Source organism: Gallus gallus, chromosome 2 (genome assembly GCF_016699485.2).
Source record: "Gallus gallus isolate bGalGal1 chromosome 2, bGalGal1.mat.broiler.GRCg7b, whole genome shotgun sequence".
In the NCBI taxonomy this organism is placed as follows: Eukaryota; Metazoa; Chordata; class Aves; order Galliformes; family Phasianidae; genus Gallus; species Gallus gallus.
Window position 1 is genome coordinate 87,747,193 of NC_052533.1, and position 27,087 is coordinate 87,774,279.

Sequence of the window (27,087 nt, forward strand, 5' to 3'; positions counted from 1 at the left end):
TTCCTTTTCAATGTGAATTCTTGGCTCCTCAAAACCCCTGTATTTCTTCCTTCACAGGTGCAGGGTCAGGGACTTTGTTGTTTGCCTCTCAAACATCACTGAATTTGATACAGCAGCTATGAGGTAGGCAAGTATTGCTACCATCCACATCGCAGAAAAGAAATACAGCCAAAGTTGGTAGCAAACTTTAAAACCTTATTTAGGTCATGAGCTGTACCACAGAACAGCTCTGACAGTCTGAGGAATACAAACCAGTTCCCTTGCGTCTCATCCATTGCCTCGAGCTCAAGGGCCATCTTTTTTTCCCGCAACTGTGTTCCTTACATGCACTTAAAAAACATTTTCTTTTGGAGCTTGTTTCTGGGTAAGCATATTTATCCCCTAAAAAATTTTGAAGACGACTATACCTATAAAAAATGCAGTAGAGTGAAATACCAATTCTGAAATACCACTCTCTTTTTTACAGTGAGTGAAGGACTAGGGTCTGTCAGAAGCTTTTTTTTGACTATCAGGTCTGATATTCCCTGTTTTGGATAAACAAAATGTTGTTTTCTTTAAAATGTATAAAATTGTAAACAAAGAAAGAGGTACAGCCTTCATTAAGTCGTTAACAGTGGACAGAAGTAACATGGAACTATCATACTTTTGTTTCTTATGTCAATGTGAGGTTTAATTACAAACTTCAGATCCCCACCAGAATTTAATGCATAGCTTTATACATCAGCTTCCTCCAGCTAAAGTTATCCTATACCACTCATTACTTAAGTAGAAGTGCAGTGTTTATTAATTATTTTTTTTAATATTTCCTTTGCTAAGAGTTCGTAGAATTAAACAATTACTGCTGAGCTCTCAAACTACTTACACTGCTGGTGATGCACATTCCAGGACCAGAATCATCTGTTTAAGAAAAATGCATAGCATTTTGAATTCTCAGTTTTGCAAATGTAGTCCAAAACGGCAACATGCTCTACAAGGATTGGTAGCTGCAGAATTGGTGCCAGGCTTTTTGAATTCCAATGGCAGACCCATATCCAAATCAGTAGAATCTGTAGTTAAATTATTTGGAAAGACAGTTTTACTTTGTATCAAGAATGAACTGTATGGTAAGAACTTTTCTCCTATAAAGAAAGGTTGAGGGAATTGGTCTTCTTTAGCTTGGAGGTTTCAGGGAGACCTCATTGTGACCTTCCAGTACTTGAGGGGAGCTTATAAGCAGGAGGATAGGGTGACATTTTACACAGTCTGATAGTGTTAGGACAAGGGGGAATGGCTTTAAATTAAAATTAAAAAAAAATAGGTTGGAAGTTGGGAAAAAAAATCTTTATTCAGAGGATGGTGAGGCCCTGGCACAGGCTGCCCAGAGAAGCTGTGGTGCTCCATCCTTGGAGGTGTTCAAGGCCAGATTGGATGGGGCCCTGGGCACTCTGAGCTGGTGGGGGGCAGCCCTGCCCCTTGGCAGAGGATTGGGACTGGTGAACTTTAATGTCCTTTGCAACCCAAGCCATTCTGTGATTCGGTGATAAAGAGCAGCTAATGTGATTACTGAAATGAAAGCAACTATTTATTTATTTATTTATTTATTTATATCAGTGAGTACTCTTTCACAGAATGTGCTTAAAAACTAACTGTAACATCACAAAAGGATGAAGGATGTAGCTCAAATCTCGATGGACACATTAGGACTGTTACTTCTGTAAAGCTGATTAATTGTTAATAAAGTAGTTGTCTATATGTCCACTTTTTCCAGTCTTTGTGAAAAAAATTGACAATAATATAACAACATGGCTCGGTAATTTGGAAACATGGCTATAAGTGTTATGATGAAGCTGTGGCTGGGAAAGAAGTAATAGAATCATAGAATGATACAACAATTTGAGTTAGAAGGAGCCCTCACAGGTCATCTCATCCAGCTCTCCTGCAATGAACAGGGACACCTACAGCTAGATCAGTTTGCTCAGAGCAGACTGATCTTGAGTGTCTCCAAGGATGAGGCTCCCACCGCCATTTCGGGCAACCTGTTCCTCACCACCCTAATTGTAATTTTTTTTTCCATGTATCCAGTCTAAATCTCCCTTCTTTTAGTTCAAAACCATAAAGACAATAAAAATAGTCATTCAATAATGTTATTTAGGAAGTACTTTATCGGTCAACCAAGAAACTTGACACAAGCATCTTAAAAGGAAATTTTCAGAAAGTACAGAATGTCCTCCTTTTAACCAAAAACTGTGTCATGGTCTAATAGTAAAGCACCAAAAATAGTTACACTGTTCTTTCTCAGTAGTACACAAGTAAAAAATACGCCCAACAGAACCACTTACATGCAAAGATCTGTGAGACAGTCACAAACGTTAAAGAAAAGCAGAAGGATAATCAAGAGATGAGTTTGCAATGCTCCCAGTTGAACTGAGATGTCTCACCTGTCAAAAATCACGTCCCATTGTACCATCTAGATTTTACTGTATCCTGAGTTTGACAGGCTTTCAGCAGAGGAAATGCAGCAAGGTCTTGTTTTCAAATGGCCAGAGTGTCTTCTCACAATATAAATGTTACATTTATCTAAATTCTAATAGAGAAGTTTCTACTGCTGAAGTGCAGATACCATTTCCGTTTTTTTTCTTGTCCATAGAAATATATATCATATGTTTTCTGATTGTTCAGTGTGAATGTGCTAAGCTTTCAAAGGAGGTTAAGGAAATGGACTGTTAGTAGAGAGATTTAAAAGATGTAATTCTACAGATCTATACAGAGGGTTATTGGAAAGTATCAGCATACAATTTATAGAATTCTACATTTTCCAATACAACGTCACATATATTTCTCTTCCAAGCATTGTATTTCCTGTATTTTTATATTATGCTTGTTCTTTATTTCTCTTACACTGTGATTTGCTTCTCCTGTTTCTGGTATTATTACAAACAAAAAATATGATCAGTGAAATAAATGCGGTGATAATTTTATTAAACTAATATAAGAGTGCCTCTTTCTTCACTTCAGTCTGTAACCATATTATCTCCAGCTAAAATTATTTTTGCTCATGTATTAGGAATAGTAATGTGAAGCTCTGTTTTTGGAGCTGTGACTGGAGGAAAATCATTAGTGATTAAGATAGAAAACTTTGAAGTACTTAAATGAAAAAAAAAAAAAAAGGAGAAGAAAATAAGAAAAACACCCTAAATTTGTAACCATATTGTTTTGTGTTTTCTGGCTTCTTTGTGCTCTTAAGCAGCTCTAAGAGGACAAAGACTTGCCACCATAAAAATAGATGAGAAAATCTGTTCATAACATGATTGCCTGTGTCACCTTTAAGCAAAACGTGCTGTCCCATGAAAACATGTATGTTGTAAGAAAGGAGGAGGGCTCAGAGGAATTCATTAGGCTTTATCAACCTCTAAGCAACACTAGCACTAAGCTCTACTGGTTCATGCTAGGGCCAACTGCAGATGTTTTCAAGTCAGTTCACAGAATCAACAATATGTAAGAGTTTTCTTGATGAGTGTTTCCCCTTTATACGGTCTCAATAATTGCTTTGGCTACATGAAAACTTCTGGTGTTAGAACCACTGGAAATTCACAAGGATTGTCCTGTCCCACGTTGCAAAGTAGAAACCCACTGTGCAGTTTTCATCATATGTAATAACAGCTTTTGATCCAGTAGACTGATGGATAGTAGATTATAATGGTAAAAGAATAGGGGCTTTATCTGTTTTCAAATGAAATTGAAAAGAATTGGAGCAAGTATATCATTGTTGAAACCATTGCTTAATAAGTATAGCCCATCTGCTTCCTTCTCACTAAGTCTCAGTTTACTAGTTTGCCTTTTTCTCAACTTCTGACAGGTGAGGAATGATCTGACTGGTGTCCTGTATGGTGAAGATATCGAAATTTCAGATACTGAGAGTTTCTCTAATGACCCTTGCACGAGTGTAAAGAAGCTTAAGGTATGTGCTGCTGATTGAGAAATAAAGAAAGTAATGATTGTGTTGTGGCATTTGATTTTTTTTCCCCTCTGAATAGGAATAATAAACCAAAATTTGCATAAGAATGATGTACCATAGCATGTACTTAATAAGATTAAAAAATGGCATTTTTAGGGCCTACTTCTGCTTAATTCAATGAATGTCCATGTGGTAAAGGTTTTTATAGTTCCAGATAAGGATAGAAAGTAAAACAAGTTTTTGCTGGCTTACTATTTGTATCTAAAGTATCAGTTGTAGTCATGTATGTGAGGAAGTTCTTGAGTTTTAGACTCAGAGCCTTTTTAAGGTGAATTATATGTAGAGAAAGCATTGAGCATCTTTGCATTAGCTTCATTACATTCGAGATTGAATTATTTGCTAATAATCATTTGCATTATTGCATATGAATTGTAGGAAAGAAATGGAAGTTAAATTTGATAGCAGAATAACTTAACATCTTTCTCTTATTGTAATGATTTTTTAGGTTCTTGGCATCTGCTGAAATGAAAACGATATTTTAGCAATATTATGAAGTGCAACCAATCATGAATTAGACATTGGAGATATGAACCTTACACTGCATGTAAGCGTAAAAAAATATTCAAGCTACAAGAGAAAGCATTTTTCAATAGTAAAGATCAAATTGTAGCTTGTATCTAGTATATAAAGTACAGAATTAAAACCTCAACCCTGCGGATATTTAAATATGTGTAAAAGGGGAGAAAAAAGCCTAATAAATGAAACACTATTTAAATACTAAAATTTTAAGAAAGATATTAGCTTATATAGGTTTAGACCACTACTGAGACTAACTGGAAAAGCATGGTAAACTAAGACTTTATTATTATTTTTGCATAATAGAGATGCAAGCTTGAATGCTTAACATATAACTAGATAAACATCATGTTTATATGTAACCATTCACGGCTGTCTGGTCTAAGTCAGTTTATATTTCCTGTCTGTTGTTGAAAAGACTCCAGTATGTGTTATCAACAAAGTCGACATTTTTGGCCGGGTGTTTAACCCCTGGTATCAGAAAGCTAAGAAATTCAAAGCCAGCTATCTAAACCAATGGATGATGTTAGACTAAGACCAGATGCGTATAAGTGAGTATGTTTAGGCTAGAGCTTAGAAAAAGCAGTAAGATTCCAACTTTCCTATATGTCAACAGCAGTCTTTTTGTTTTATAGAAAAGATCAGATTGATTTATCAACTATATTAAAGATATCCCTTGGTTTCCTCTTAAAAATTATTAATTACAAAAATAATTAAGCATATATATATATACAGTCATTTATTCTTTATAGAAATATGTGGTCATTTGTCTGTAGGTACGCATGTCAGGCACAATTTACCTGTCCAATTCTGAAAATGTTTATTCATTTCTTTAAGGACATATAAATTTAATGTAGGTAAACTGGTGTCTGTTTACTGTAATTGTGATGAAAAACAGACATGAAATACTTTTTCTTTTCATAAGTACATTTAAAATAATGAAATGAATGCTTATGCACTACAAAGTAGAAATATCTACTATGATTTGCAGAAATATATCTTCTATATTTTCCACAGCAACAACTTAAGTTTTACTACATATTGACTCCAGTCTCTTTAAATCACAATTAGAAAGTAAATTTACACTTAAGGATATTGTTAAAGCTCATTTTTTGTAACTCAGAGAAGGGGACGTTGAAGGATATGCATTTGTACATCATTTTAAATATGCTGTAAAATTCTAAGCATGCATCATCTTGTTGCATGATCAGTAACACTTCTGCTCCAACTCCCTAGTGTTTTGCATGTAAGACAAAAAAAAAAAAAAAAAGCAATATATGAATTCAAGTTCAATGAAATAGTTTGCTTCTGGTTTCCCAAATACAATAGATTTTTTGAATGCTGACCAAACATGATCTCCATCTAACAATCAAGTTAATTAATTTTTTAAAATTTTTGCCACAGATAGGTTTGGATGCAGCCTCAGTCTAACTGAGTAACATGCACGCTTACATATATCAAGTTTTGTCAGCATGTTGTGTTGTTGGGAGCTGGAATCCCCTAGTTCACCTTTTCTGTCAGTAATTCCATAAGTTAAAGGCTCATCTGTAGTTATGCAAGTGGACATCCAGGCATTTAGAAGGCAGAGCATATGGACACCTGTATTGACAAAGTTACCCAGCTAAGAGTGGATTTATTGATAATATCTTGACTGTCAGATATACGGTAGAGAATATGACAGAGTGTCTGGGCAGCGCAATTTAGATATTTCATAAAGAGCCTGCCAAAGTGTTGACTCTTCCTGACAGATGAGATATTGTAGCAATCCTTCTCTGGAAAGCTGCGTAATACAACAATGTGGTCTTATTCATTAGAAATGAGACAGATTAAAATCTGAACGCAGGAGGGAAGCTCTGCAGGCTGAAAAAAAAAAGAAAACTGCCTATTCCAGCAAAATGTGCTGCACTCAAAAGCTGAAGAGTCTAAAGAGTGCCTCATATCTGGAGTATTAAAAATTGCAGTGGAGTAGGCAATGTTTTCTTCATCTCTCAAAGGATCATCTTAGATATCTTGACCCTCACTGTCTTCAGGGTTCACTATGCCAGCTGCCAGTGGTATCAAACATACTTTATATTTAGTGGATGAATAATATCCTCACCTGAATATCCTCACCTGTAAGAAAGAAGGGAATGAGAGAGAGATTTCCTTTTAAGGCTGTGTAGTTGTGTTTATTTCTAAATATATTTTCATGGTGAGTCCACCACAGCTATGGGTAAATGAAATATTATTCTTCATTTTTTTGTTTGAACTTTAGTTCAAAGTGTGGAAACATATGTATCGCTTACTGAGGGGCAAAGCTTAAATGCTGATGTTGTTGCTCTGATCTCTAAGAATAACTATGACAGCTCACCATATGGCAAATGGTCTAAAATCTTGCCTTCTGAAGTAAGCACAGTTTTTTGAGTTGCCTTCCCCCCAGGATGTTTTGAATCATCTAATTGATCACCTGCCTATTTCCATGACTTAAAACATCCTGTCAGGTATGCTTTAGTTCTATAGAACCAGTGTAGCACTCTGTGAGAAAAAGAATACTTGGCACTTGCTATGCTCCACTAGGTGATCCCTTTGAACCCTACATGAGAGTTGTGCTGTATTAACTTACATCAGTCCTCAAGGGATTGATGTAAAGAAATAGTGCAAATGTGCAAGGAAATTTTACTGGTTGATTAAACAATGTTACCAAGGGAAGGAAAAAATTATGCCCAAGTGTCTGATGTTTAACTTTACATAAAGTTATAATATAGACATACATCCTGAGCCATGACCGCTGAAATGAACCTACTTGTGATAAACTGCTTTGCAGTCTTTCTTATCCAAAAAAAAAAAAAAAAAAAAAAAAAAAAAAAAAAAAAAATCGACATGATTTATTGATGAGTTATGTGCAACCACAAGAATTTGAAGCTTTAGTATCTCTACAGGACAAAGTCAACACACCAGACCCAATCCTTGCTTCAAATGGATCTGAACTTATTTATCATACTGAATGTTCTTCATCTTCTATGCACAGAGGAAAAAAAAGTGTTATGCGTGGAAGATGAAGAGCTATGGCACAGACTTTCCAAAATGATTTCTTTTTACATATGTTACGCCATACAGTTTTTTAGTGAAATGGTTGCATGCCACTCTTTTTAAACTGTACTCTTTAAAACCCCATTCATGGCAGCTCATGGCATTTTATTGATATCTGCATGGTTTGTAAACAAGGGGAATCTCTTATCATTTCCCTTACTTGACTAACCAACTAAAATTATAGATTATAAAGCTATAGGAAAAAAAAAAAAAGATATTAAGCCAGGTATCCCAGGCAGCTTGACTCTGTGATCTCATACTCTCCATTTAACACAGCAGTATTCTTGACGTATACTGAAAGTCCAACTCAAAATTCCTTACTTACCCCGTGCTACATTCTATTTCCCTGATTTCTTATCTCACTCTAGGCACCTTTGTCTTGACTCTCCTTCCATTTTCTCCTGAGAAAAGCTTGCTTTCTGAGATTGCAGTTTTCCTAACTGTTCTAGTAACTATTAATCAAGCTTACGACTGCTGTAGTATTGAAAATCCTAATTGCGGTTACCTCCCCAGCTTTTTGCTCCCCCTTTACCTACTCCATATATGTACTCATTGTCCAGATTCCCTATCTGGTATGTCTCTTCTTTTCCTATGTCTTTTTTTTTTTTTCCCTCACTGGATCTTACTCCAGCCATTTTATTTATTGAGTGATAGTGTTACCTTTCTGAATCCATTTCTGGCCAGTACTGAGCGTGTGTGGGTTCTCAGTTTCTTCCAATGCTCCAGATGGTTGTTATTAAGGTTAAGATGAGTGAGGGGAGACCTCATGGTGGCCTACAGCTCCTCATGAGGGGAGCAGAGGGACAGACCTGAACTCTGCTCTCCGGTGACAGTGGCAGAACCTGAGGGAACAGCATGGAGCTATATCAGGGAAGCATCAGGTTGGGGATTAGGAAAAGGTTCTGCACCAGAGGGTGGTGGGCATGGAACAGGCTGCCCAGGGCAGTGGTAATGGCCCCAAGCTGCCAAAGTTCAAGGAGCACTTGAACATAACTCTCAGACATAGAGTTTGAATTTAGGTGGTACTGTGTGGACCCTGGAGTTTGATTCAGTGACCCTTGTGGGTCCCTTCCAACTCGGGATATTCTGAGATTTTATTATTCTGTGAGTCTGAACATACAAGATTTGGGTCTGAGTTCTATTGCCAAAGTGATTGTACGATGACATTAACATAAGACAATCCCTGCAGCAAGCAGGTATATTGAAATAGGATAGGATATTTCTAGGAAAAGAATAGGATGGACTGTACACTTCTCACAGTACTTTACAATAAAAGGATAGTCCCTGGGGGGGAATGTACTCTGGCTTATGTGGTAATCAGGTGGAAGTAATGCCTTCCTCCAGGGCATGGTACCAGTTCTAGTGTTGTAAAGCCAGTGAGCAGTGCTGATGTACAAGCACTCCTCTACACCCTGCCTACTCTCTCTGGGGCTCATAAACTATGAGGCAGTACATACAACATTTTCTTAAAATTAATTCTCATCATGTTAATGAAAAAATGGCAAGTAATTTATTCAATTTTAATAATTCAGTGCTGTGTCACTTGTTTTCTTCCAACAACTTTTCCTACTCATATTAAATATGTGGTTTTATGTTCAGGGAGGTCAAGCAATTTGGAGACAGAATTCCAAAAGTGACCAAAATGATTGCTACAATGTGAATATTAGAAAATGTGGATGTGTGCCTTTTTTCCATATAAGTCCTCAATCTATTATTTGTCCTTACAAAAAAATGTAATACTCTTGCTGCCATTGAGCATAATTCTTGTGATTTGCTTGCTTAGTTTCACCTGACCTCACTAGATTTGTATTAAAAGATTCGAATCTACTTCAATAAGGTTTATATTGCTTTATCAGTCTGTGGCTGGGTATTAAACTAAAGTATACTTATTTAAAATGCATAGGTTCAGAATGAACAAAACATATTGTGTATTTTATTATTTTATGGCCATGCTAGGACTAATACAAGGGCTGCTCCAAAAGTAATGCCTCCTATTTTATTGTGTTGGCCCATAACATCAGAGGCAGATGTTGGTGGTATGGCAGTAGAGGTAGAACCTTCCCACCAGTATCCCATTATTTGTTGTTACCGCGAGACAGATGGAAACAGAGGGACAGTCTGACAGAATGACATCTGACATGGAAGTGTTGATGTGTCACTGAATTCCTTCATGCAGAAAAAATGGCAGGCTTTTACTCATCACTGGTGAAAATTCCTAGCTATTGATGGTGTCTGTGTTGAAAAGTAGTGTTTTGTAGCTACAAATTTGCTCTCTCAGACAGTGTTTTTGTGTTCTTTGTGTCTCTTGTAGTTTCCATGGAAATAAATAAGAGGCATTACTTTTGGAACAACCTACATAGATTTCATGCACTGAATTGCAGAGGCATTATAGTATTTTTTCTGCGTTGTTCATCATAATATTTCATGCTGACCAGGAAATAAACATACAAATTACCTAAATTGAAAAATCTTTGATAAAATGATTTAATTAAAGCTGAAGTGTTTTCACCACGGAAAGACATAGTGAATCATCTGTTTCGTTTGTTCCTTAGAGAGGGAAAGAGCTGTTAGTAATTGTAATCAAGTATTTTATAAAATAAATGACAAATCACATTTGCTCAACCTATTACTGAGAACCCAGGTAATTTTTTTGCTATGTGTTTTATAGAAGTTACCCCTTAATTTTTCACATGTGAAAGAATAGCAGCCTAGTTCCCGAAGGAATATTTTGCTGCATATGCTCCTGAATTAAGGAATATTACGTTAATGTACTTCATTCAAAGTATAAAAGCAAAATGATGTCTTTCGGCTTTAGTCATAGATAAACAAGGTGTGATGGTATTTTTTTTTTTACTGTGTGGAGGTAGAGGAACTTGGGAAAAGGGAGATTGGCAGTGTGTTGTAGTGAGTGTAGAGGAAATGTTGAATGAATAAAACCTTTAAAAATTTCTGAAGATGACATTAAATGAACACATTTTATCTCATTTATGAATCCCAATTCTCTTATCTTCACGTTATTAGTTTGTATAAACAGCAAAAACTATATATATTTTCAACTGTTTTTAATAGGCAAACGTGATAATAAAAGAACAAATCTTGCAAGGCATCAGAAGAATATAGACTAATTTAGTGGTTTTGAATGGTAATATTTGACAACATAAATGTTACAGTTCTTTTTCTCATTAGCTCTATTACTTAATACTTAACACTGCCCTCTTCTTCAGTTTCAAGATCTTGAACTTGTAGAAAATGTAATAATTCTGAAGGAATTTTGCTTTCTGCAACTGTAATCTGTTCCAACTCTGTATATGATTTCAATGGCCAGCTGAAGTTGTTTCTGGAAAAGCTGCATCTGTATTTAACTTCTCTGCATCTTATTTAATCTACAGGGTAATGACGTTCGGATAATCCTTGGCCAGTTTGATGAGGAAATGGCTGTGAAAGTTTTCTGCTGTGTAAGTAAATATGTTTGATTTCATATCAGAATAAAAATGTAGTACATTTGTATAAAGATATATGAGTAGAGACGTGTCTTCATGCGGTTCAGCTTTGCTGAGACTTTTAGCCTCAAGGGAGGTTACATATGCTTAGCTCCATTTCTGTTTTCAATAAAACACTTGGCACTTGACTTCAGAGGAATTTAGGCATGGCCTTCATGGTTAGATTCTCACTAATGCTTTCCTGGAATGGAATTAAATGCCATACTGAACTTCAGCAGTTCCTTTCGTATCAGGTCCTGAGAAACATTAGTACATATGTTGCAACAGATACAGAGAACTGCCAGTTTTGCATTATGTTCAGTAGTTGTGTTCTCTCTGTGTGTATGTATGTATGTATGTATATATTTTTGCATGTTTTGCTTTGAAAGAATGAAAAATTTAAGCAGTTCCTATGCAGGCTAACAAAACAACTCTATAATTTCTGCTACCCAAAATGTTGTTAATTGTAAAGTCATCGTTCACTTTCTGACTACTGTACATTTGACATACTCTTACTGAAAAAAAAAAGGTTTCGAAGTAAAAGAAATGTAGTAAGACCAGTATGTGTAATTTCACCATATATATCTTCACAGTTTATTTGTGTGTATTTGAATGTACTGCGAACATGCACAAGCAGGAGTTAAATGTGGATCTTTTTTGTATCTGCTCAGTAAATAAACAAATCACAGACAGATTTTTGTGGCCTTAGTTTTGTATTGGTATGAATTCTATATCTAAATAACCAGATTCATCCAGTATGAGCCAAGAACAGAAAGAATATGATGGAAAAGCAATAATGATGCCATCTAAATTTCAAGGGTGCCTTTTGATGTTCACTTAGACAAAGTTACCTATCCAAGCAAAGGAAGGAAAGGCTAATGTTCAGAATCTGAGTTCTTCATGTGCCTCACATATTGGCTGTTATTCAACAGTTATAATTGCTGGCAAATTTTGGAAAGGAAATATTGCAGAGTATATTTGGAAGGAACAATATCTGTTTGCATCCAAAAGGAAATGGAAAACATTTCTTTTTCATTTTTCTCATCTCTGATCAGTCTTGGTATATAGATCTTTTTGTTCCAGCATTTAAATGGATTGACAAAGATAATCTCCTATTTTTCCATTCTCGCAAGAAAGAAGAGTCCTTCTGTGGCTCATATCCTCCACAGATATTTGATAGCTGGGCTTCATTTGCCCATCTGAGGTATCCTAGTCACAGCTGTCTGCCAACGCAGTACTAGACAAGACTTTGACCTCACTAAGGCCACTGCACTTAGTATGCTGTTGCCTTCCTCTGTGGTTCTGTTGCTTGTTTGTGTACCTAAGAGGATGCTGAAGAAATCCTAGAAACCTCCATGGGTAGGGTGTCCTCTTGTCTGCACTGTTCTTGTCTGAAGGATTTATGGTAGATCTATCTCTTGCACACAAAAGCCTGGTGCAGCTTGCCACAACAGCTGTTAGGTACTAACTGGAGAAGCCTGTGTAATTCAAGTTCCAGGAGTGAAGGCTTCTTCTAAAGTACATTAATGTCAGAAATAATAAGGTGGATTTTTCTGTAGCCTGGAGAAATCCAAGAGATTATGTATTTATGGTTGTATAAATGTATTAATGTGAGAGTTCCAGCAGGAGAGGACAGTTCAAAGTAGGTCATTTATATATTAGTGCACTACAATATGTCAGTAAGCTTGCTATTAGTCATAAAATATATTGTTGACTCATACACTCCTACAGCTGTGTGTCTAAAAGCACAACAACTTAGATATGTCAAGTTTTTTAACCCCCTTCCCCAGGTGTAACTTCAGACAGGTTTGTGATTCTCTTTTATATTTTGCAGGGTAGATGATGTCAGTCAGAGCAAGGCTTTGGGTTTGTTAAAGAGAGCTTCTATTGTGTCAGAGGAAAAAAAATATATTCATTTTTTATTGTGCTTATGACATGAATACTATTTGCTAATGATTTCTGTAGATGAGAAAGTCTTTAATGTCTGTACTGGTTTTCTGGCTGTATCCTAAAATTATATGCTGTGGAATTTCCTCAGGACCTCCATATGCTCATTTTCATTTTACCTGGTTATTCCCTGCACACACATGCATACACACACAGAAGATGCATAGCACATAACTCAAAGATAAATGGACTAAAAGACAGTCTAATTCAGAGGGGAACTTTAGAAATATGACAGCACTAATTCAAGCCTAAGTGAATGTTAGCAGGTGTTTCCTATGATGTTTTAAATAAAATTAGCTATTCATTTAATGCTAGCATCAAAAGCAGTTAGCAATTTAAAATCTATGGGAAACCTTAGCTTTCTAATGCTATTTTCACCTCAGTGGGTTGAATGTGATATTTTTTTGCAGAATGAAAATTAGGGAATCTTGCTCAAAACTGAAAAATTCAAAAAGCAATGTTCAGGTGTGTTGAACAGATGTCATCTGATTATCATTTGAAATTGGATTGAAGTATAACTTCACTACCTACCCAATGAAAACTTCTAATTCTGCATAAAAAAAAAAAAAAAGTTAAAAAAAAAAAAGTTGTTAATGGGAATTTCTCCAAGACATCACCTTTAAGCCATCATCAAACTAGACTGATACCTAGCTGTTATAATTATCTGTCTGAAGACAATTAAAGAAATGAGTATTATGTATAGGTCACTGCCTGAGATTTAGGTGACTAGTCTAGTAAATAATAATAACATAGGCAAAGCTTAATCAGCTCTTGTAATACAGAAGAACTAGACTCTAGTCTCCTTGAACTGATAGAGTTTTACTGCTGAGTGTCTGTTTTGGAATTAAAGGCACCACTGATTTGTGATGAAAAACAAATGGAGGTTCATTGCAGTTCAGAAGTTTATAGGCATTCTTGTAGAGGTGGGATGTAGAACGCGTCCATGCTGACGTGACAGAAGCATGATGGAAAGACAACAAGAGCGAGGCTTTGCAGCCAGTTCTGCACAATATACCAGTATTTATTGGCTACACACAGAAAGATTTCTTACAGAGGCTGAGGTAATTCAGCTCTTTGATTTCCACTTGATTCTAGATCTCAGATCTGCTGCGTTGAAAGGAATGCTGCCTTTCTCTGTCTAATTAGAGGCATTGTTATTTCTCACAATTTTTTTTGGCTTGCTAATTACACATTTCCTTCCAGTCCATCTCTAATAGTGTTCTGTACACTTGTTGAAAAGGAATATTTTAAATGATCACTGAATACGCAATGCTCTGTTTTAGATATCAGGAAATTTGAAATAAGGCAGCATCAAAATATTAGCTCACCAATAAATTTCTAAATGATATTCAATGTAATTGTTCCATAAGCAGAGGCTAAAGCTCAAGTAAGAGCAGTCATATTCTGAAGTGTGTAAAAATGGTTCCCTACAGATTGAAGTGTGTTTTGTTGTTGCTTCCCTTTTAAGTAACTGAAGCAGATTTTCATTTGCATATGAGTGCAGAATCAGCACCAGCAATGCTAACCTTTAGCTTTTTATGAGTATGTCGTCCTCTTTTGAGTAATGCCAGCCTGTAGTATGCAACAATCAAGGAGATGAATTGGCATCACTGCAGACACACGGAAAACCAAATTTCTCTGTCGTGCACTAATAACTAATAGTGTGTCATCTCCAACCCTGCATTCTTTACACCCTGGTTAATAGATCAGTCATTTTATAACCTATAAGTAATTCTGATAATTGGTTTATAGTAAAGCTAACTAATAATGACGGTCTCTTTAAGAAGTTTATGGTCCCTATTTGTCTTTTGATCTGATTTCCTTATGTCCTAAATAGAATAAAACAATTTCTTTAAATTTACTTTATATTAATAATTAATCAAAATGTTAAGCATAACACACTTTTTAGAAATTAGATTTCACTTTGTGAAATAAGTAAAAGCTGTTTTATCAAATTGCTATAAGGCTCAGTTAAAAGATGGATATTAAAACTTGGTTCAGTAATCAACTAATTTTAAGTAAGCACATTGTAAGTGCAGAAATGTTTCATCGTTCATCCCACTTTGTCTTTGGCTACTTTCTGGACAGCAGCTCTGTTTGTTATTGCAATTTTGACACTGACAAAGTATGTGTGCAAAGTGCTGAGCCAGAGCTTCCACCTCACCAAGCACTTTGCATTTACAGGATAATTTTTGTCCTAAGTAAGCATCTCTTAATAGATTCAAGTAAGAATGAAAAGTTTTCTAAAAATACTAAAACCATTCTCACAATGAGAAAAAAATATATATGTCCCGGACAGCCTGCCTAGCACATGCAGGAGAGTTTGGGGAAGATACCATAACTACTTTTTATTCTGATGGTATAAAGTGCATGTAAATGTTCTTTGCCCTGTTCTTGAGTAGAAATCTTCCTCTAAGAAGCTAAAACCTGTGAGAGATAATTGGTGTGCATGCAAATAGCTCAAGAAAGATCCATGTATTTCGAGTCAAGAAAATACATCTTTTAAGCATCAGAATCATCTCCATGCAGCAGAATCAACAGGGAGGAAATTGTGGCGACATGTACACATATATATATATTGAAATAAACACAGATTATTCTGGAACAACATACTGAAATGCCTGAACACTAACTGTGCTGTCCCTGAAAAAGTGACTGCATGGTCATGGTGCTCAGCTTTGGCGGTAGCTGATTTTCTTCCTCCTCTGGCTTCCCAAGACCATCTCACCCTTCTGACTCACCTAATCCATCAGATCTCAAAGGAAGAGTTTCCAGCTCTTTCTTCGTTAGCAATATCTAGACATTTAACCAAGTTCTTGCAGTCGTGTGAAAGTTTAATGACAACCATGCTGGGAATCATTCTGTGTTTCCAGTATGGAATTTTTGGCAGTTTGGAAACTTCTGATTTTCAGTCAATGTTCCAAGACATTTACAGCTTATACAGAAAAAAGGCTCAAGTGCTCCTGCAAACAGAATAACTCCAACAGCTCTGATTTCAGTATAGTTCACAGCCTGCAATACTTAGCTTGGTATCTTAATCTGTATAGAGCAGAGGAAACTGTGGAAGACTGCCCTTCTCAAACAGTGTCATTCTGTGTTAATCTGTGTCCTTAGTGATTTGAAAACTGATAGGTAAAAGACACTGTATCGCTGAAAGACCTTGAATCATCTTGTTATAAAATGGTAACTCTTTTGGACCTTAAAAGGTATCAGAGAAGGACAAAAACAAATGTATTTCTGGAAGGATGAAATTAATGAGAAAGACAAGTAATTTATGTGAATTATGGAATAAGTACGATACGAGATGGCAGACAGTGAGTTTCAGACTGGAGCACTTTTGAGCAGCGCTATGTACAAATGCATGAAATTTGATTTTGTCTGAACAGAAGCTCCTGCAACCAGGGGCCAAAGAGAACTGCTTTGTGCACAATACATTTCTAAACTGCTGTCAGAAATACAACAGCTTCAACAGATTTAAAGCCCAATTTTAATTTAGGTATTTAGGAGGCTCTCCCATGTTTTAATTTTTGCAGTTCGTATTTATGTATCTGATATACTCTTGGAATTATCTTTATAAAACAATTATGTACAGAATGGCTAATATTTCCTCTTTTTGGTCTCATTGTTTTCTTCTGCTGTAAAGACTGTGTAAGAAGTTAGAGGTTTTCCAGTTATGAGCTTTAATGTTGCAACACGCATTTCGAAAAACTGGATTTTTTTATTTCATAAGTATGTCTTATCTCTCCAACATTGTGTATGCTAAGAAACAAAGAAGCACAAAAACTGCTGTTTTGAAACTGAGTCTGACTGAAATGTCAAAAGAAAAACATCTAGTTACAAATCTGTGAGAAAAACATCTGAGATAAAATTTTCTAACTTCATCCTAGTACACTGTTCACAGTAGAATATCTATTTTGAATAGATCTGCTTTTAGGTACATCAGCAGATGCGCTTATTGAGTATTTCTGTTTCCTGATAGATGTGTCTGCTATGTATTTAAAGGAGATAACCGTCATCTCAGTAACTCAAAGTACAGTGGGTGGTATTCAGTATTCAAACAGTATAGAAGAAATTTCTTACTGGGGAAAAAAAAAAAAAAAAGTCACTGATGGTTGCTTGCTTTATGAGTTTACCATTGATTCTTGCTCCTCAGAAGAAAGTGCTTACTTAATGTCCTTGTGATCTCTATTTTATCTCAGTCATATCACTCATATTTTCAATACTGAGACTTGATCTTGTCTCAGCTCCAAGTTTTTTTTTGTTTGACAATATCCTGGTTTATGTGCTGGTGAAATTTACCTTAAATGTGGCCCTTCCATGCATGTAATAGCTGTGTTATGTAAAATTTCTGATGGAAACGAGGTGCCTTCTGCCAGTCTTCCTCTTTTACTCTCCTGGTCTTAGAATTCAATATTCTATTATGCTTTTGAGTGAATGATATATTGAGAACAAACCAGATTTTATCTAATTCTCTCCTCAGAAACTTAAAGTCAGAAATATTCAAGAAAGGAGTCTTCATTGTTAGAAAGCAATTGTTCTAAATAGTTCTAAATAGCTTTGTATCTTTCAGTAAGGACGTTATTTTGTTACCAAGGGAAAAACAAACGAAAACCATGAAGAGAAACTTTTTTTTTTAATGTTTAATATGTCTATTAAAATACCTTTTCTATTTTTCTTTCACTATAGGCTTATGTTGAAGAAATGTATGGCAGCAAGTATCAGTGGATTATTCCAGGGTGGTATGAGAACCTTTGGTGGGAGTCCTGGATCAATTCTTCACACTGTCTCAGCAAAAATCTTCTTGCAGCCATGGAAGGTTATATTGGAGTGGATTTTGAGCCTCTCAGTTCAAAAATGAATAAGACCATATCAGGAAGGGTTAGTATTTTTCCTTGTACTAATTTGTTACGATCTTCAAGCATCTTGGCACAGTAAAGCACAGAGGAGGAAGGCCAAACTACAAGGTGTTTCTGCAGAAAGTTGGCAGTCATCATTGTTATTCTCTTTCTTCCACTTACTCACAATTCTTAAATAGTTAGAAATCCACTGAAATTCTCTACAGGGAGAATTTCCTTAAAAGCTCTAAAGTGCCTTACCTAAATACTGTTGTCTTACAGATAAATACACAATAAAGCTTGAATTAGTCTTCAGTATCTCATGTTACATTATGGCAAATTAATATTTCTGGGTACAGAATAGAAAACATTTATGTTTATCCCTAGCCCTACAAATGGCTGATGTCATTGATGATTTGTGCCTCTCAGAACTGGATGGGGTTCCTTTACACATATAAATATGTAGTATTTCCATAAAGTACATAATATTTTATCACAGAATAAATGCCTGCAAAGTCTCGTCAATGAATGAACATGCCTGATTTTGCTATTTTTCATCATTTTTTCATCTGTTCTTTTTCATGCTTTGCTGAGTGAGCAGGAAAGGCAGCTTTACGAAAAGGTGACTCATCATAAGAGAGCACATCGGAAAGGGCATAGTAAACCTGTAAAATATAGACAAATTGCCACTCAAAAAAATTGCACATTAAGCAACTTAAGTAAAGACCATTTGATTTGCATTATTCTATAGAGTATAATCAGAGTGCTTATATTCAGGGATACAGACTCTATGTTCTAGTATTACGGCTCACCACTATGCATCCCATGCTGATAGTTTTGGTTGAACTACAGCCTTCTGTATGAAATCAAAATAAACAAAGCTGTCCTTCATACAGAGAAGCAGAACAACTACTTTTCAGTCTCTCTGTCTCCTAAATCCCCCTCTTGGCCTCACCACCAGTTTTGTAACACATACAGCACACATTTTTGGAATTACTGTTTCTTTCTTAATTCTTGCTTTGGTTGTCTTTTCCATGTTAGCGATACATTCATCTAAACCAGAGCATGCATTTTATGGCTCAGGTTTCATAGAATCTTAGCATGGCTTGGATTGGAAGGGACCTTAAAGACCACTGAGTTTCAAGGTGGCAACTCTGCCATCCACCAGCTCAGCTACCCAGGGCCCCATCCAACCTGGCCTTGAACTCCTCCAGGGACAGGGCATCCACAGCTTCTCTGTGCACCCTGTGCCAGGGCATCACCACCCTCTCAGTAAAGAATTTCCACTTTAACATTTAGTATAAATCTTCCCTCATTTAGTTTAAAGACATTCCCCCTTGCCCTCTATGGACATAAATCTGTGTAAAGTTAAATATTGAAGTAAAACTGAAATTTTTCTCCTCTGCAGACTCCACAACAGTATGAAAGGGAATACAATGCTAAGCGTGGTGATGGACAATCCAGCAAATTTCATGGTTACGCCTATGATGGAATATGGGTGATTGCCAAGACCCTGCAGCGGGCAATGAAGTATCTCAATGCCACCAACAAGCACCAAAAAATTGAAGATTTTAATTATACAAATCACAAACTTGGCAAAATTTTTCTGGATGCTATGAACGAAACAAACTTCTTTGGAGTAACGGTAAGCCCTAAATAGCAATTTGTGGGGAGGAGGGAGCTCATGATTTTAAGTCAGTAGCTCAAGCAAGCACCACATTTAAAATACTCTTGAAAAAGAAAGATAGGTGTGTATTTCTTTTATTTTCAGAACTTCCTAATTTTTCTTTGCAATTAATGTGGATGCTTTGCTTCTTGCCTGTCTTCTGGTGCCAAGAGATGACAACGTTTAATTACTCAGTTATCAAATTTTTAAGCATTGGTGTGATCTGAATTAACAACTCAGAATGGTCTTAAGGGAGCCATGAGTGCTGTAAGCTGCAGTGCCCTTTTAAGTGACTGTTTTTGTCATTAAGTTGTACCTGGGATGCAATCTGAAAACACCTCTTTCCCCCAACTTTCCCACCTCTTTTATTTTCAGTAATAGGTTGTAGTACACTATGTAGTACACTAATATCTCCAACTCCAGTGCTGTACATCCTAAACATCCACCAATATATTTCAGGAGACATTTACATGTATTCAAAATTTCTAATTTTTCAAAGTACAAAGCGTGGCAATTATGACTGAACACACATAATCACATACAGTACTAATCTACATAATCACATACAGTACTAATCTACTAATCTACAGTACTAATCTAACTTTTTCTTTGACACTGCTCCTGTTTTTTAGCGGAGTAAAACAGACACTAAGGAATGTAGCCCTAAAATTGCTTAAAGGTCTATAGATGGCAGAGTTTAAGGGAGCATACATGTTCAAGAGTGTGCAGAGCCATTCTCCTTCATCAAGAGAACTGAGCAGACTCCAGATCTTCACAGTGTCTAGTAATGATAGCAAATGAGAAAAGCTCCTGGTGTCCATATGCAGCGCATTGACTTGCAACATGGCTTGATAAGGAAATCAGAGTTTTGAAGAAACGTGTAATTCAGTGGTGAATGCAAGCAGTGCTTGTAGGAATATCTCTGTGGAAAAAGCATGCAGAAAGTTGGCATCATTTCTGCCACTGTGCAGTAGCTTGTCACACTCTGTCCCTGAGTTAATTTAAATTGTCTTGGAAATCAGTTAACCTCAAAACATTTTGAAGCAGCAGAACTCAGGTTGTCATACATGTCACAGATTGTTTTAAGGAGGAAATGTCAAAGTGAACATATCAAAAAGGAGTGCAGGCTCAACTTTTTGGTGTCCTTGTTAACTGCTGAGGAAACCTGCTTTGTATCACAATGCAACTGAAAATAATTTAGGATTTGTAATTAATGAGCAATTGTGTGGCAAGGCAGTACTGGAATCTAGTTGCACGTACAATACAGATTTTGCTTTCTTTTTACGTTTTGTCTAGCTGAAGGCTTTATTAAAAGTATTTTGCATCTATAACAAAACCACATTGTTGATAAATCAGTCAGTGACAGCTGTAAACCAGACTTTGTGGGACTCAGACATATACGTCCTGAGTTAATTCAAGCACAGCATCTCTCAAGATGGATGAAATTGTATTTTGGCTACATAGCTTTGTTTTTACCATCTTACTCTTTTTTTGCCTGCTATTTAGTCCAGGAAGCCCGTTATGTTACAACTGACAGATGTCACTACCACTACTTAATTGCACTCTACTGGCTAAATCTCTGCCCCTCACCCTCAAGGGGAAAAAAAAAAAAAAAAACACCTCTAAGATGTAGAAGACTCTTTTATCTTAATTTTAGCAAAAACTCAAATGTAAACTGCATCCCTTTAGGGAGGGAATGAATCAAAGTTTCATCAACCATATTCAACCATGTTGAAGTACTTTACGTGTTCAGTTTTTAGTGAAATTACTGAAAGATTATTCAATATGGTTAGTATTTGTCTGAATTACTTTCTAAAATGTTTATTTTTAAGAGTATTCTACCAAGTCACTGTAACAATGCGTGACCAAATCTGGCATTTGCTTTATGTTAGCAGTGTAGTCATTAAATAATTCATTGAAAAATGCAGACTGTACTTGTATTATTTGTTTAAGTATATAACGACAAGTATAGAATATTAAGTTTGTTTTCTATTTTCTTATCTGTAAAAGATCATGCTTCTCGTTCCTACAATATGCTCTAAAAAATGTTCTAATCAAAAAGATAAGAAAACAAGAAAATCAATAGCAAATAGACTTTCTTAGGATGTAATTAGAACAAACAATACATAAAGTTTTCTAGAAGGTGAAAGAAGACGAATTTCAAGGCAGACATGAAAGTTTTGAATTACAGTGCTCAGAAAGTCAAAGAAACAGATTGAAACTTACAAAAAATATTCTTAAACTTTCTTCAGTTTTCTTAAAATTCTTAATTTTCTTAATTCTTTTTTTTCTTAAATTTTCATAATTCTTAAATTTTCTTAAAGTTCTTAAGTCTGATACATTGCTTTCATTTATGATCTATCTTAAAACATTAATGGGAATGCAGTCTTTAGGTTTGGAAGTAACAAATCACATTTTAATATTTTTCCAGAAAAATATTTGAATATAAAATTTCTACAATTTGTTTTTAACAACTTATTTTAAACTGTAAAAGCCCATTCATTTATTACTGAGTATAACCTACATCAAATATAAAATGAGTTTCTGAAAGAAGAAATAAGAGGAGTGACTAAGTCTGATCTGTATTCAAAAACGTTATCCCAGGACGCAGTAAAATATGTTTTAATGATTAAGAGGGGAAAGTGAAGGAGGTGTAGACAAGAATCTGAACATGCAGAATCTATTAAGAAGAGTCATTGTCATGGTCATTGTCATCTTTCATATGCTCTCTTTGCACATGATATCAGAAGCACAATAACATCATTAATCATAATTCCCTTTACCCAGTATTTGTGTGGCATTTGGTGGTGGAGGTTAGTTTATTTTTGTTTTGTTTTGTTAATAATTTTGAAAAGACTTGCTTGTGTGAAGTGTGTGCCACTTCCTGATTATAGATTTATATTTTTTTTCCAGTTTTCTGTTCTGTTTTTCTGATCAATTTTTTTTTCTTGGAAACAGGATTTAGAAAATGGCTTATGCTACTGCCCAAAGACTTGACATGAGTAATCCTCTTTTTATACATCAGAATTTCAGTTCATTTATGTTGCTTCTTCTGTTTTACTGTCAGAAATCTAGGTTAGAAAGGAAATTCATAGAATCATAGAGTCATAGAATCATATAATGGCTTGAGTTGGAAGGGACCCCAAGGATCAAGTTCTAACCACACTGCCGCAGGCAGGGCCATCAACCTCCAGATCTGGTATGAGACCAGGATGTCCAGAGTCCCATCCAACCTGGCCTTGAGCACCTCCTGGGATGGGGCATCCACAACCTCTCTGGGCAGCCTGTTCCAGCACCTCACCACTCTCTTGGTAAAGAACTTCCCCCTGATATCCAACCTAAATCTTCCCACCTTGAGCTTAAAACCATTTCCCTTGTCCTATCACTGTCTACCCTTCTAAAAAGTTGGTTCTCCTCCTGTTTATTATCCCCTTTTAAATACTGGAAGGCTGCAATGAGGTCACCCTACAGCCTTCCCTTCTCCAGACTGATCAAGGCCAGCTCCCTCAGCCTGTCTTTGTAGGGGAGGTTCTCCAGCCCTCTGATATCTCTGGACCCACTCCAACAGCTCCACATTTTTCCTGCATTGGGGTCCCCAGACCTGGATGCAGTACTCCAGATGGGGCCTCATGAGGGCAGAGTAGAGAGAGACATTATAGCTATTCCTTAAACATTGCTGAAGGTTCTGCTCTTTCTCCAGACTTTTTTTTCCTTTAGACAAATGATTCCTTTTCTTATTATATTCTCACTGAGGTTATCAAACTTAAATGTGTGTATTTGGAATACAGAGCAAGGAAACAAGTATTATCTGGTGTTTTATCAGGAAGCAATAGTGTAGTTATCTGCTACTTTTTATTTTTTTTTAAAGGTAAGTTGGACACTGTTGTACAAGTACAAAAGACTTTTGTGATGAGAAATGCGATGCAAGTAGACAAAAGAGCTGCAGGGGATGTTCCTACAATATTATTAATCTGAATGTTCTAATTCTGCAGCTGGATCCACTGAGGCTGAGTACGTTTATAGTTAGAATGATCTGACTGCAACTACCAATGTCTTAGGTGGGAGTTCTTTTGATCTGGAACTAAGTTTAAATTTTTCCTAATTCTGTGCCTACCAAAACACTCACTTATTAATGGGAGAGTTACTATAACAGAGATCTCTTAAAGGATTTTGGACATTTTTTCCCAGTTTTCTTAATCAAGATAAAACCAGTTTCGTAAATGGGATGCAGTCTTGTCACCTGCATGATTTATAAACCACCATATACCTGTTTCCTGGCTAACTGTGTCTCTTATTTTGTCAAATAACATCTTCTTTCTGATAACCAAAGTGTCAGAAAATGAAAGATAAGAAATACTCACAATATATTTTTAGCCATTTTAGATGTATGAGATATCCCCTTGCATAGCTGATAGATCCACTGGAGGTATTTTAGAGTTGGAGTATCTGTAGAGGTCTCTGTTGAAATTTTGCTGCTTTGAATCAGTGCTGAGTGATGAAGTGACGCGAAACAAAATTTGTCTGTGAGATCTATCTATCTTTTTATATATCTGTTTTTCTATCTTTCTATCATGCAGCAGTAAATAGGATATTACCAATAAGATACCCATCAAGTATGTGTGAAAAATAATGAGTATTTTCCACAAGGCTGGAATAATTATTCTAAATAGAGGGTGTTTTCCTAAAGGATGAAGGAAAGAAAAATGACATTTATTTGATGTAATACTAGCATATTACAACTTGGAAGCATGATTATTACTGAAGAATTAGAGCTGTCTTTCAGGGGGCTTTTCAGGAAACAGGGTCATATTTAGTGCTTATTGAATTAAACGCATCTAGAAGATTGTAGGAAAATAAGTCATCCTCCCCCCTCCCCACCCTTTTTCTTTGTAAAGACTGTGGAAGATTATATAGTAAACTTGGAGCTGCAAAAATGTTATCTGTTAGGAAAAAAATGTTGACTGTGCTTGGAAAGATATATTAAATACCACATTTGCTCTCAATATGCTCTTTGTAGGTGTTCCATAGGATAGCCAGGTGGTGGTAAAAAATACAGTGTGTGTTGGAGGTAATTGTTTCTTATTTAATTGCATTCTTATAATTTTATAATCCCTTTCACCTTTGACATTTGTGCCCTGTTCCAGTAGGGTATTCTGTTGCTTGAGTTTATTGCTGTTGTCTGTGATTTGGAATCAATAATGTATTTCTCATCCTTATTGGTGTCTATCATTTGTGTGTAGCTTAAAAATAATTACAGTGGAGGAGGAAGAAAAATAAATACAATGTTGTATTTCCTCTTATGTCAGCCAGAGACTGTAGTACAGTATGATAAAATTCCATCATAGTAGCTGCTGAGCAACTGAAAGCGCTGCTATGAAATAGCTTTCATGCTTGTCCCTGGCATCCTGCATTCAAACAGATCCAGTCATGTTTCAGAACTGGAAATGCTTATTCATACAAAGTTCATTTTGTGTGTTGATGCTGATTATTTCTGAAGATTGATTTTAGCAGTCTGCATCCACTTTCCAGGCTTCAGCAGCCTCTATGCTGTCCAAGCGTCTCAGAAATATTGGTGGTATAAGCATCAGAATAGCATCAGCAAGAAAGTATTTGTTTCATAGCTTAGAAAATTTATTTCACCAGGAAAAACAACATTCCTTAGACTTGTCAAATTGAGAAATACCTGGTTCTGTGGCAGAGAATCAGATTGAATCAATTAGGACTTTAGCCAAGAGAACTTATGCTTAATAGGTAGGTCTGACAAGCATTTCTGTAGTGGCATTGATCACTGCAATCGATTTTGCATTAATAGTTCCATATCAGAGCTCAAGTGTTATTTATACCTGGAGTCTAATTTTTTTTTTTCCTACCATGGCTGAGGCAGAGAAGACAGTAAAAGAGTTGGGAGGGGGCAGAAATTTTAATAAAGTAGCTCCTTATTAATCTAGGATTGTGCTTTCAAAGTACATTTAATTTCATAAAAGGAGGGAGGTGAGGGTCTAGTGTGAAGTGTAATATCTAACTCTTTAAAAAGAGGTCATTATCCATAATTGGGTGTTGTGAAGAATTTCAATAAGATAGGAAAATGCAGTCAAGAAGCTACATATACATATGTACGTATGCACACATGTATGTGCTCATAGCCCTGCCCAACTATTAGCAGATCTCAGTTTTTTCCACACCTGACAACATGGGTTATGAGTGTGAACTAGTCATAACTTAGTGCCTTATTTCCTTTTCCTTTTTCAGAACTTTCTTCCTGTTATAGGATTTCTTGTGTAGCACAAGAATTTGGGGTCTGGCTGTATGAAAGACCTCCTACATGAACCTTGAATCTTAACTTCCCCCAGTGGAGATAAACGTGGTGAATCTCTTACTTTCTTACTCCCTCTTGAGTTCCACTGCATTATCCAATTCAGATGAGCAACTGAGAGCGGTACAGTGGGTTGAGGGATTATTTGCTCTTAATAGAGACAATTTGGTTAGGAAATAAATGTCCACCAAAATGGAGAGCTGCAACAAGGTAGCGTAGGATCATAAATAATGTTTGCTCATTAGGAAACTGCATACAGAAGGAAACACAAACTTTCCAAAGTGAAAGCTGAGATTACGCGTGCCATTTCAAGATTAGACCGCAAGCTAATCAACAGTTGATGATTTAATAGATATAGTAGGTGGCAATAAAAAAGACTTTAGTTTGAAGTTGTAGAACATTTATTACTGCATCTGTCATTCTGCTAGGCGGATGTTTGATGAAAATAAATGAATAACATGCATTTACAGCAGAGCTAATAAAACCTTTTCTAAGTTCTGGATAACATCTCTCAGCTTCCTCAGTCCTGAACTGAAGAAATAGGAAAATCTATCAAAAGAAATCAGGAGAGTAAAGCTGCTAATTTCAAATTTCATGCTTTGGTGATAAATGAAAGTACTGATGCTACAGATGTGGCTAAGTTTACCATCTTTATTAGAGGTCTTGATAATGAATATAATGTCAGTGAAGAAATAGTGTGTTTGGTGTCATTAAAAGACTCTTGATCTGTATGAAGCAGTAAAAATTACATTGAAGTAATTTTCTTCAACCCTTGTCAACATATCTGGTATAGTTACTGATAGTGCCCAGGTGACAGCTGGTAAAAAAGAGGGATTTATATAATTAATAGAAGACGATGCAACTTCTGCCAGCAACTGACATTTGACGAAGTATTGCTGCATCAGAACATCAAAAAAATTTGTGCTCAAAAGCGTTAAAAATGGATAATGTTGTGCAAATCACCATCAAAGCTCTGAGTTTCATCAAGTCCAAGGGATTGAATCATCGCCAATTCCAGGAATTCCTTAGAAGTATGAATGCTGATTAGGGGGGTGTCATTTACTTTTCTGAAGTGTCTAAGTCAGGGTAAAATACTAAAAAGATTTTATGATTTGCAAAATGAAATCCAGTCATTAATGAACTCAATAGGAAAATTTGTGCCTGAACTTGAAGATGAAAAATGGCTCACAGAGTTAGCATTTTTGGTGGATTTGGCCATTCATTTAAATGAGTTAAATGTGTCTCAAAGTGAAAATCAACTTACCTGT

General features: G+C 36.0%; 1 protein-coding gene across 1 annotated transcript in view; it reads left to right on the plus strand.

The window, feature by feature from the left end:
- GABBR2 (gamma-aminobutyric acid type B receptor subunit 2) overlaps nt 1-27,087 on the plus strand; it is a 463,337-nt gene that overhangs the window by 218,509 nt on the left and 217,741 nt on the right. Inside the window, exons 4-7 of the mRNA XM_015282399.4 lie at nt 3,836-3,937; nt 10,969-11,034; nt 17,692-17,883; nt 19,249-19,485. Coding sequence (XP_015137885.1) covers nt 3,836-3,937; nt 10,969-11,034; nt 17,692-17,883; nt 19,249-19,485 — 597 coding nt within the window. The remainder of the gene's footprint in view (nt 1-3,835; nt 3,938-10,968; nt 11,035-17,691; nt 17,884-19,248; nt 19,486-27,087) is intronic.